General features: G+C 33.9%; 1 protein-coding gene across 2 annotated transcripts; it reads right to left on the reverse strand.

Annotated features, from left to right (window-relative positions):
- Positions 1-1,961: 1,961 nt before the first annotated feature.
- LOC128239010 (uncharacterized) lies at positions 1,962-8,681 on the reverse strand. Of its 2 annotated transcripts, XM_052955417.1 has the most exons (8): positions 8,603-8,681; positions 7,079-7,981; positions 6,704-6,763; positions 6,040-6,128; positions 5,697-5,862; positions 3,819-3,916; positions 2,888-3,099; positions 1,962-2,563 (listed from the first exon to the last, which is right to left on the reverse strand). In XM_052955417.1, exons 2-8 carry the CDS (start codon positions 7,968-7,970, stop codon positions 2,446-2,448), a joined length of 1,635 nt encoding a protein of 544 aa, XP_052811377.1. In that variant the 5' UTR covers positions 7,971-7,981; positions 8,603-8,681; the 3' UTR covers positions 1,962-2,445. The 2 variants fall into 2 exon arrangements, with proteins under 2 accessions (XP_052811377.1, XP_052811378.1); XM_052955418.1 differs by lacking the exon at positions 8,603-8,681 and having other exon boundaries at positions 7,079-8,045.
- Positions 8,682-12,292: the final 3,611 nt, after the last annotated feature.

Genomic DNA, 12,292 nt, shown 5'->3' on the forward strand with positions numbered 1-12,292 from the left:
TGATAATGACAGATGTGGCGCGCCTGTGATGTGGGTTATGCACGCCGTCTCGATGTAGTGAACACTTTGTCCGAGTTCTATTAACATTATTTCAGGAGATGACGGAGCGAACGATCTTAAAATGTGACTTTGACCCGGGACACCATTTACATGGGTTTAACACACATTGATCTCAGCGAAAACAACCTCGACCTAAATAATTCGGCACGAATCAACGGTTTTGATTTAATGTCACGTTTGGCTAAACAAAATGGCAACTAACGAGTGATTTAAATTCACAATTTCGACAGTATATAATTTCATCTTGAGATGCTAATATGTGGAAGAATTAGCCTTAGATCAAATTAATTGGAAACCGTCTTACGTTCAACGACAATTGATAAGCCGCAATCGATTAATAAAATCTTTGCATGGTTTACTGTTGAACGTGAAGCAACAGGTTTTGTTTTAGACTGTTCTTTCTAAACAACACAAGAGACCTTAAGGACGTATATAATTAAATTATTAAATTATTAAATTTACAAATCGTTGTAAAACTTTTTCAGCTACAACTGTTCAGATTATTGCAACTTTGTTTTGTTTGAGAGTTGACGTTAATGATATATTTATAAAGTGGGGAATAATACCTATGCATAGCTATTGAAAGACTAATAGATCAATATCAGATATGTAATTTTAAAATCAAAATCACTCACTTTTAAATTTCGATCCAAAATTTGGGTTTTGTCTTACTTTAAATATATTCCATCATTAGAATACTGAAATGACACTTTTGGAAAAAAAACACACAAGAGAACCGCACAGTTAGTGCTTGTTTTCCGGCTTACTGTCGAAAATAATGGCATAATTCACCACATGCTAAAGCCAAAGTTGTGGGCCTTGCTGTACATGTTTCTGGTAACATGCGTACCATGTGTCGAGTTATGCCCTTTGAATAATTGGGGTAAAACAGACGAGCGCTAGAGTCTGCTTTGTGGCGCTCTTGTTATAAAATGAAGCATTGAGATTGAATAGAAACACCCCAATCAGATAAAAATTCAAATATCTTTTAAAAATATCGACCAAAACACTATACTGGTCCTAAACAAAATATTGGACAAAAACGTTTGTTTTGTGTTTCACATCCAAAAAAAATTGACCTTGACCTTCTATTCCTCGAATGCACAATATCAATATATGAATCTATACATTCAGTCTTCGAGTGTTAACTGTTGATTCAACCATTTGTCCTAATGTGTTTTTTTAATAAATGCCGATTTCTTTCTAAAATAAAAATGACCTCGATCCGACATATCCAAAATATGTAAATAGTCATACCAAATATTAGTCAGGGTATATTGTGGCAGGTTCCAAGGGAATATATTTCGTAAACAAACTATCATTTTATCTTCACAACCCATGGATTTGACATCGAAATTAATTCATTAAATATTTTAGACACTTTTACCCTTTTGAACCATAAACATCTTTAAATCTAAACAGGCTTCGTTTCGGTGGTGGCATATTTTCTAGTATCGGTTTCAAACTTTTTTTAAATATCTCAAACAGTCCAAATTTGTATGGACAACAACGTGAATAACCCTTGATCTTGATTTTTGAAGAACGTCTCAAATTATCAGTGACCCATATTTCAATTGGTTTTATTCTTCGTTATCCTGAGTGTTTAAATGAATACTACCATCTAATACACTTACAGCCATCCTCTCAGTCTCTCTTGAAGGAGGAGGCACATGTCTAATATTTGACCTTGCAAACTGACCTTGGAAACCAGGTACGTACACAATTTTCACTGTGCGTTTGTGTTGAAATAAATTAATTAAAAACAAAAATCCACAGCTCCTACGACAAGGGAAATGTTTACAAATGCAAAATTAGATAAAACTATGTTGTCAATCATAGCAGACTCAATTGGGGACCTTAATAAAACCTTAAAAAAGAACAAGCAGATAAATAAACACTCTTCCTTTTCTTCAAAAATACACACGCACAGACAACAATCTTAAGACAATGATACATTTAACACAAAGACAAATTCATAACAATATTTGTTGAATTATTTATGTGTGTTCAATATTTACATTACACATAAACACGTTATCCTTTCTTAACTCTTGTTAAAAACAACCTGCACTTTTTTAACATAGCAACATTTGCTTAAAACATTGAAAATAAAAATTAACGACGAGTTCACACTTTGAAATCCATCAAAAGAAATATATAATAATTAGTTCAGTATCAGTGTCTGTCATAGGACTCTCTATATGCATTACAGTAACATGATTTTAAATTAAAAATTTACACATTATACATACCACCTTGTTTTACAACTTTCCAAACACACCTACTATCACCAGCTTTTATAAGACGTCAACAATAACATTTGGAAACATTTCTATTGTAATAGTACGATGCACTTTTGAAATATTTCTTCAAATCCGTGTTGATTTATGCGTATATTGTGCCGTCAATTGGCTCACGACTATCAATATCCTCTTCAGTTATACCCTTGGCCTTAAGCTCGCCAGTAACACGCTCCAGGTAGGACGGATCTGCATACCCACACCTGTAGATAATGACAAAAAAGACTTGTTATAATTTTTTTTAAAAACGTATTAACAGATATACTTGAACGGATTTTGTAAAATTCGTCACTCAATGGCAAAGTAAATAATGTTTGTCTATCGAACATCTGTGAGATTGTATCGTTTATTGCGATCTCATACTATATGAATTTTGAGCATACAACTCAAAGTGATACAACGTCACATTTCAACTGACTTACATACTATCTGTTCCCATTGTTCGTTTCCTATTGGTTGCATACATGCACATGATATGGTACCAAATGTTAACAATGTAGTACAATTCGAAGATAAAACAAACATACAGTGTGAACGGCCCATGGTCGGTCTTATGATGAATATCGTTCCAAGTTATCACCTCACGGCTTGTGTCTCTAGTTTGTCTAGTGGTAAAGACAAGTTTTCGTCTGAAAGCAACTTTCAACATTCGGCAAATGGTACGCCCTTTTTCATTGTCTGGAAGGTAAGCTGTTCTTTTTGACCCTCGAAAAGGTTGTCTAGGAGGTGGGTGACGACTCTGAAAAAACCCATATCAGTGTTGTGACGTTTTAACATGCCATTTCATTTAGAGATCTTGTTGATATGCCAACGAATGTATTTATTAGAAAACAATGTACTCTAATAAAGGGAAAGCTCAATGCTAAGGCCAGCAACTCACTTAAAATAAGACACAACATGTACAAAAATTACTTTTAACTCATGTTTGGTGTCAGATTATGTTAATCAACGGTCTGATACTAATATGTCTGAGAAAGTTTGTTACTCGAACACCATCTGCCTGAGACTATTTATTTCTCGAACATATACCTGATTGAGACTGTTACTCGAACATTAATCTGTTTGAAACTGTTACTCAAACATTTATCTGTTTGAGACTGTTTATTATTCAAACCTTTATCTGTCTGAGACTGTTATTCAAACATGTATCTGTCTGAGAATGTTACTCGAACATTTATCTGTCTGAGACTGTTACTCAAACATATATCTTTTTGAGACTGTTACTCGAACATTTAATAAAATGCATATTTAGCACCATTTTGAGCATTTTAAACAGTCAGCAGTCAACACTATGAATTGTGTAAAATCTGTAAAAACAAACACACGTTCATTTTTTATTCGTCCTCCGATTTTGGATATGATGACTTTTGGACAAACAATTAGACCGATAGGTACTTCTGATGACAAACAAATGTCACAATCACTCGCAGCGTAAGTACATATATACAAAAGGAATACCTCTTGTCGACCATTAGGAAAGTTATAGTTAATTATGAGCTCCCGTTGTTTTGGGTCGCATGTACTGTATACTGTCATAGTTCCACTGGGCTGATCGCCTGAAAATAGAATGAAATGCTAAGTGCAGATCACTGCTTGTACCTTAATGATTGTATGTTTGTTCTTCAAAATATTATGTAAGGCAATATAGCATTTTACTCAAACGTATGCCATTTTAAAAATTAAGCATAGAAGAAACATTATTTTATACGCGAAAATACATAATACATGAATAAAATTGAATTCCCTCATTTGTGTACGGCTCTAAACAAAACATTGATGGAACTCAACGATGGAACCTTGTTTTTGTCCTATATCAATGAATTGCAACTCGCTTTTGATGGACAAACAAATATAGGAGTTACATCCCATGTCAATAATGTAACAATGTTAATATATTATTGTATATTAAACGTTTAGAACGGATGTAACATGCCGTCACAATTTCTTCCTAGTTAAGAACTGAAGAAAGCTAAAAATCGATCATAGATTATATAAATATACATACATATTTGAAACAACTGTGTCATCTTATATTTTATTATATCTTTACAATCGCGGTTAGCGGACATGACTTCTGGGCTTCTTTAATGTAATAGTTTAAATACTAATCTTCTAATAGAGATCTTTAAATTTAGACTGATTGTTTGAGAATCACCACTCAAATATGCAAAATTTAATTTGAATCAAAACTCAAGCAATATTTGAGAAACGGCTCAATATGTTTGAAATAACATATTCAACAATTACTTACACTTATTTCGTCAATCTGATTATACCAAAGATGGTATATAAAATTTAAGATTTCTTTTTTAGTTTGAATCTAAAACTCACTTTGAAGGCAGTCATGTATGTTCATAATGTTGACCTTCTTCCCCGATCTTAAACGCAATTCCGTAGCTTCACATAAGCTATATTCACACTAGGATTTATTATTTTATATTACTCTAACCTAAGGTTGTTCTTCACATAAGCTACCTACACATCTAGTTTCATCACTTTTCATCATTCTGAAATAAAGTTATTTGTCGAAAACCGTTTCACTATTTTCAGTATCAACTTGACTCCACCTTTTTCACAAGCAATCACATGCCAGCTCTTTAAATAAGCTACCTTCAAATCGAATTACTATTCATCATTCTTGACTAAAGTTATTTGACGGAAGCCATTTTACTAGTTTAAGTGAAAGTGACACTGACCTCTATCCAACCGTCCTAAAAAGAAATTATGTCTAGCACTTCATATAAGCTTCCTATACACCATTTCTCCCTACATCTATCTTAGCTAAAGTTTATAGGCTGGAACTATTTCAGTAGTTTTAGCTACAGTGACCTTGTTTTGGACCCCTCAACAGAAAGCTAGCTCGTCCAATTAACTACCTACACACCACGTATCATCACTATCCATCAATCTTAACTAATTTAAGTTATGGGCTGGAAATATTTTTTCTATTTTAAGTAGCAGTGACATTGACCTAACCTCCCTCAAAACCGTTTTCAATATATCTCTTTACATACGCTTCATAAACTCCAAGTTCCATCAATGCTAATTTAAGTTAATTGGCATAACCACTGGTTTACGCTCAACCTCCCAAACGCCCACCCGTCCGCCAAACGACATGTAAATATAATTACCCAGGTTCTTTGTTATAGAAGTCCGATTAGGACCCTGATCGAAACTGTAGATGGGCCAAATTGACAGTGCATCGATCTACTTTCATACACATAAATTCGCGGTAACTAGGTTATTCTCATTCTACAAAAAATGACATTAATAATCAAAGAAAAATATACCGCCATACTATGAAATACGTACAAAAGAGAAAACTATTGAACTCACCAGTGATTTTACCGACCACTGTGAAACAGATTGGACACACTTTCTTTCCAACTTCCAAACACATATCAATACATTTAGTACAAAAAACATGGCCACATATCAACTTCTTTGGGTCACTGATATTGTCCAAGCATATCGGACAACAGTTTTGTTCTTCTGCCTTTGCCTGGAAAAATAGAAGGCTAATACAGGATCGGTCGTTTTAAAAATAGGTAAGGTGATGTTTAATTAAACACTTCAACACAACACCGTCTCTCGAACGGATTATTGTTTAGCAATTGGTAAAAAACATACCTTTAAATATTTGCTCCCTTTATACATGACATTATTCAATTATACAAACCATATTATCGCTATCCTGACTTTCTTCTTCTGTAAGTTTTCCACTACTTCCATCATCTTGAAATGACTCAACTCCAACCTGATTTATGACTGAAAAGGGAATGTTAATGCATATGCATATATGTATACATTCATGTGAAACATTATCGCATTCTTGCATTTCTAAAACTTATACATTGTTGAATGGTTTGTTAAGAACCTTTAGTTTACGTTAATAAATTCAAACATTAAGAGCTATGTTTGTAAGAATGTTTCGCATTCCTAATAGTTTCAATCAAATGAAGATGCCTTAAACGATAGTGGCCAAAACAACACGAAACTCTACAAGCTCGAAAGTTAAAGTATTCCTGATAGTAAATGCTTTATTTTATTTCAAATGGTTTTTCAGTTGTAGCCTCTCGTTTAGCTTATATTTCCTAAACAGGTTATGTGGCTTGTATTATGAGTATTAAACATAGTAAAACAAATTAAGGTGACGGATACAGGCCGGCCACAATATAGCTCATCATGATCATTTGTAAGCGCTCACATGAGCTAATAGAGCAGTTTACAGGCATACAAAGTACATTTAATATAATAAATATATAAAATAGAAAACTTGCAAGTTGCCTTTAATTCTACAATATATCGGAATATATTTTAGAACAGAGACCACTTAACCCCACCTTTTGTCGTCACACCAGGTATCTGCTTTTCGGAATCAGGCTCCACCAAATGGTTGCAGTCTGAGCAGAACAACAAAATTCACACCATTAAATACGTCAAATGGCTACAAAAGCTCACTTAGAAATATGTTTATACCTATTAATTGGAAAGCAGAGGAACTACAAGGTTAAGACGAAAAGTATTTAAATAAAATTTTCACTTGAGAATAATTGCATATGATTTAGAATTATTAAGTAGAGGTCAAACGTTTATCAGTTCATTTTGGTGTAAAGTCCAGTGTAATAATTATGTTCAAAACTGCCTGAACGGACGTACAAAGGTATATTCCACCTTAAAAAATAGAATCATAAAACTAATACACGAATACCACCTACTCAATGTCCTATCCTTGCTACTCGACATTTCGATTACAGTACCAAGACCCGTGCTTGATGACAACAGTCTTTCAGTGGCCGGATCAATTAGCATCTGGTAGCGGTGAACAGCCATCTCTTTGTTTATGTCAACCATGCCAAACTGCAGAGTTTCTATTTGTTTCTTTGCTCTTTGTACTTCAATAAACAATTGGGTAGTGTTTCCCTCCTGTTCTGCAAGTTTGGATTTAATGTCTTCAACCTTGGCTCTGAGGTCATCACATTTGGGTTTCATGGAGTTGAGACGTGTTTCATCTTTACTTTTATTTTGCTCTATGATCATAAGAAGGGCATTTTCTCTCTTATCAAAGTATGAGTTTATCTTATCTCTGTATTGCCGTAAATTTGATACTTCATTTTCAGCAAGCTCTTTGATTAATTTCAATTTGGTGTCAACGTCTTCAACACAGTATCCAAGAGCTTTAGACAATTCGAAAAATGCTTTGCTGATGTCTTCATACTCTTTGTTGTCTTTAAAGCCCCTTGATATTTCAGAGATGATGTCAACATGACATGTTCTATGATCTTTAACTAGACAATGTCCGCAGTTGAGTGTCTGGTGGGCTGGACAGAAGTATTTAATAAACTCTTCAGGATGAACATCGCAAGGCTCAGTGCTGTGTTGATCATCTGGCTGAACCTCCATAGATGTCGGCATGCTTCTCTTATCCAAAAATGCATGAGACCTCGAGATTTTTTGATTTTTGTGAACATTTGAGCAAGAAGAGCACATGAACTCATGGCAAACAGTACAGTAGGCCTCGGCTGGAAGAGTTTTCCCATCATAGGAGCAGGGCTGGCAGAAGGTCGTGTCATGTACATCCGCCTTGAGTTTCTTACCGGATACCTCCATTATACATCAAACTATAGAAAAACTGTTCTGAATAAACCTTATCAGGCAAACAAGGAGAGCAAATATATCGCTTGATTTATCACCCAGATCGTGAATCTTAAAACAGGGTTCAATTTACAATCGATTTATCAAGACGTAAAACAAGATAATTATTATTCGATACACAAATACATGTAACCGGTCAAACTGGTTAATTTGAAAACTAATACTGTTACAGGTTAGATATTCTGTACTCTGTTTGATCAATATTTAAATGTATATGGCTAACATGCATAACCGATTAGTACAAACGTATCCCTGTCTACTACATAAAGGAATCTTTACTCAACAAACTACTGTCGCAATTGAAAACTGACTACATTATTTTCTGTCTGAGTGTATTAGCAAAGAGTGCGACTTTATTATCAAACTTGATTTGTATGTGTGATGTCTTACATACTTGAAATGTCTATATTAACGTACACCATATATTAATAAAACGATACAAACTGATAACATTGAGGTTATTTTGAAATATGCCTTTTACAATTTTTTTCTTTTTATAGACATGAATATTATCTCATAAGTAAATCATATACTGGACTGTACAGTCGAACGGTTGCTACCAATTGTAATATGAGAATAGTTCCTACCTTTTCTTTATTAAATCAAGAACTCCATTTTTGCACTGCGAGTATTGAATGGGAACGTTGCATACCCGATGTTTACATGATAACCAATCAGGTGACTCATATTCACACCGGCTCAACTCCGTCACAATGTAGAATGATATGTATAAGAAAGATATAAATTTACAGAAAGGTATTGTTTATGAAATAAATAAGTGACATTGTTACACTTTTTAAGAAAATGTATACCACTAAATGAAACTTAATGGAAATACTACATTTAATTTAATATTCAAAGCAACATATAATGACTTTCAGAACACAGTTGTTTTTATATAATTAGTAAATAATTTTGATGTGAATGATTTGGTATTAATGTTGCATTTAGAAAACTCGGATTAGTTGATAATTATCACAAATATATAACTAATACATTTTGTGTCACATCACATTTTGTAAATAGGGACTGATAAATAATATATATATATCGCATGTGTATGTTGTAAATGTTTATTTGTTATAAAAAAAATAATAACTGTTTAAACCAAATGAAATCACATTTATTGTATAAAGAAGTGGAATATTTATGTAGTTTATAGCTTCTTTAAACAAACAACAAGCACATTTATGTCAATTTGTCAACAAAACAATCAAAAGCAAAAAATATTCGATTAATCGATTCCGGAAAACGTCAACGCCGATCGTTGAATGAGTCATCGACTTCCGCCCACAATCGACCCACCACTAGTAATTATTAACGGAAAATTGGTGAACGTCGTTGGACGTTACTAGTGTAGGTATAGAAGAATGCAAATGGAACATTTTCACATTTATATTATTGCATTAAGACCAAGAATTACTTAACGTTATGCAATTATACAGGTTGAAACAAAACTTATGAGAAAGGTAAACGAACTACTGAGACAACCCCTCGTACACCATGATTAATATGACGTTGATAATAAATCCATGTAACTGGTCGAAACTAGAATGTGATACACGTGTGTGTCGTTGTTGAGTTATTCTTACTAAAATAATTATTATAATTAAAATGATAAAATGGTAATGATAATAGTATTGTTTCAAAATGAAAGTGTACTGTTGCTGTTGTGGTTGATGATAACATGTTTGTAACATTTTTGCTCATGATGGATATACTAACGAAAACGACGACGGTGGTGTTCATTTCAGATTGTGGCACAGTGTCACCATCTCCAAGGGTGCAGTTGACCTTACAGAAGGAACCAAGTGCACGAGCACCACCGTTTTCACGTTTACTAGGGATGAAATGCCATCGTTTTAGGAGAGGTTGACAAAGGAGTTGAAAAGTCTTTGATTTCCCAATTGACATAGGGTCTTAGCCTGTTTAGGAGTCAACTTGACAAAGTGGTTAACAAGTCTTTGATTTCCCAATTGACATAGGGGTTAAAAAGTCTTAGCCTGTTTAGGGGTCAACTTGACATAGAGGTTGTAAAGTATTCGGGTAGAAAAATCTTACAGCCCTTAAAATAATATTTGTAATTCAATGCTGGTCATTTGGCATGAGTTGGAGGAATTAAAAGCAAAATGAGCATGTGTGTCATCGTGTATTTCTGTTGGTTTCAAATGAACTTTGCGTGTCAAGTATTTGATGCATTGAATAACCATGGCTTTTAAATCAGGTGCAACATCTATAGCCTATCGCTCGATTTCCTACATCAAAAGAACCGATTTTAGCCATCGCTGATTTGGCATATACTTTTTTATGGTCCCGAAAACAGGCAAATACAGTATTGCATGATATCAAGCCTAGAATTGGCAATGAACTAGTAAGAGGCTGAATATACGTCATTTTATAGCTACAAAGTCATGTCGCTGTCTCAGAGTGAATGGTTTGTTTTTTTTCGAACACCTTGCAAGACGCTGTTTTAAAATTACGTGGGACTAACGTGGTAGACAACCCCGAGGAAATTTCAAATTTGTAAAATGTGAAAAAAACTGCGAAAGGTGCTTGTGCCGTAAGCGATGTGATACATCAGTAAATTAAAATGTGTTGTACACAACAATATTAATTTTATGTAAGTTTTGGGAAGTCTTCTTTATGTCTTACAATTGCATAATTTGGTGCCTAGTCCTATTTTCGTAACACCTTGATCTCACTACTGAAGATGTGGGCTAATATTCCCGCAAAACATTCACAAATGTACTGTTTGCATTGACTCTACATCCACCGACCATTTTAATAGTATCTTTAAAGTACAATCGCAAGGACGACACGATTACAAAGATATTTTAAGTGCCAAAAACTAAAAGTTTTAAACCGCTTTTGGGGCGGTAGAAATGTTATATACTTTCTTTAACTGCAACATGACATTGTGAACGTGATTTGACGTATTAATTTATTGCTTTGATTGGTTTATTTTCAAACAGTTCATTAATAGATCAACCAATTTTACAAGAGGTCGGCCATTATTTTAACGTTTTCTTCCCTAACCCTAACGACTATACCTAGCCCAACCTATCCTACGTTCAAATATTCAAAAATAAAAGGAAATCTAATTAAACTCTGAAGAAAGAGAGGTACAAAATGGTATATAATTTAGCGAGCCTATTATTAACTCCTCTCGGGTATATTAATTGTAAGTTCGATACTATGCGTATATGCGTACGCATATCAAAGTATGATATTGTAATATATGTGTTAGTTTCCCGTGCAATACACGACAAGAATAAACAATAAAACGTTTATTTGAAAGCAATATTGTACAAAGTGCTTTTCACATGCGATGCCAAATTTTCACAAAGATACTTAATAACAAATGACTTGGTCACATACCTAAACTAACTACGATCATTGCAGAATTCCGGTTACACCAGATAAGAAGGGTGAGTCGGAAGCAAAATAAGTCCATAAATTGTGCACCATCGTTGAATGTAATAGCGAAAGTGATAGCAGTGATATTTTACGATCGTTCGAAAATAATTTTAAGATTTAAGTTTATGAATTTGTCGAAGATGGGGGCATTATAATCGAAGGGCAGCGTTAGACTTTTGGGTACTCTCTTTAATAGTAATAGTATCTAAAACATACATCCATTTCACTACATAAACACACTTATGAATCAAAAGAATCATTCAGAATAAGTGTTTATGTCATACATTCCACATCGACTGAGAGGACAGAATGCCTGTCCGGAATTTCATATGTGCTTCATGGTCAAAAACTATATTCCTCAAGAGTGATATAATATACAACTATAGTCAAAAACTGAAATAACTGAGTGTGTTGTGAATCTCCTCAAAGGACGAGTACAAAGATTCCTTGTGGTCCTCGCTGTTGGCTGTTTGGTAGCCGTCTTAAGCCTAAAAACGTTTGATATTTGGTAATCCATTTATTTAGACTTGTCACCGAACATTAGGAGGAATTCAGAATTTTAGGCATTAGTTAATGTAAATTAAGCAATTTGTTAAAACTTGCATAATATCACAAGGGATGATGATCCAAACTAACTCTTACTTCTAGAGTTAAAATGAAATGATAAAAACAAATCTCATTGTTATTACATCCCCAATACAAGTTTCACGACGTTACGGTACATGGTAGCTTATCATTTAAGGGTTATCTACCCTAGTGAGTTAAAAACCTCAGCACTGCCTATCAGTTCTAGTTAAGAGAGCATACAATATATGTCACAATTAATAGTTTCCTGTAGTTCTTATACTTATATGTAGACC

The sequence above is a fragment of the Mya arenaria genome, chromosome 6 (assembly GCF_026914265.1).
Source record: "Mya arenaria isolate MELC-2E11 chromosome 6, ASM2691426v1".
Lineage (NCBI taxonomy): Eukaryota > Metazoa > Mollusca > Bivalvia > Myida > Myidae > Mya > Mya arenaria.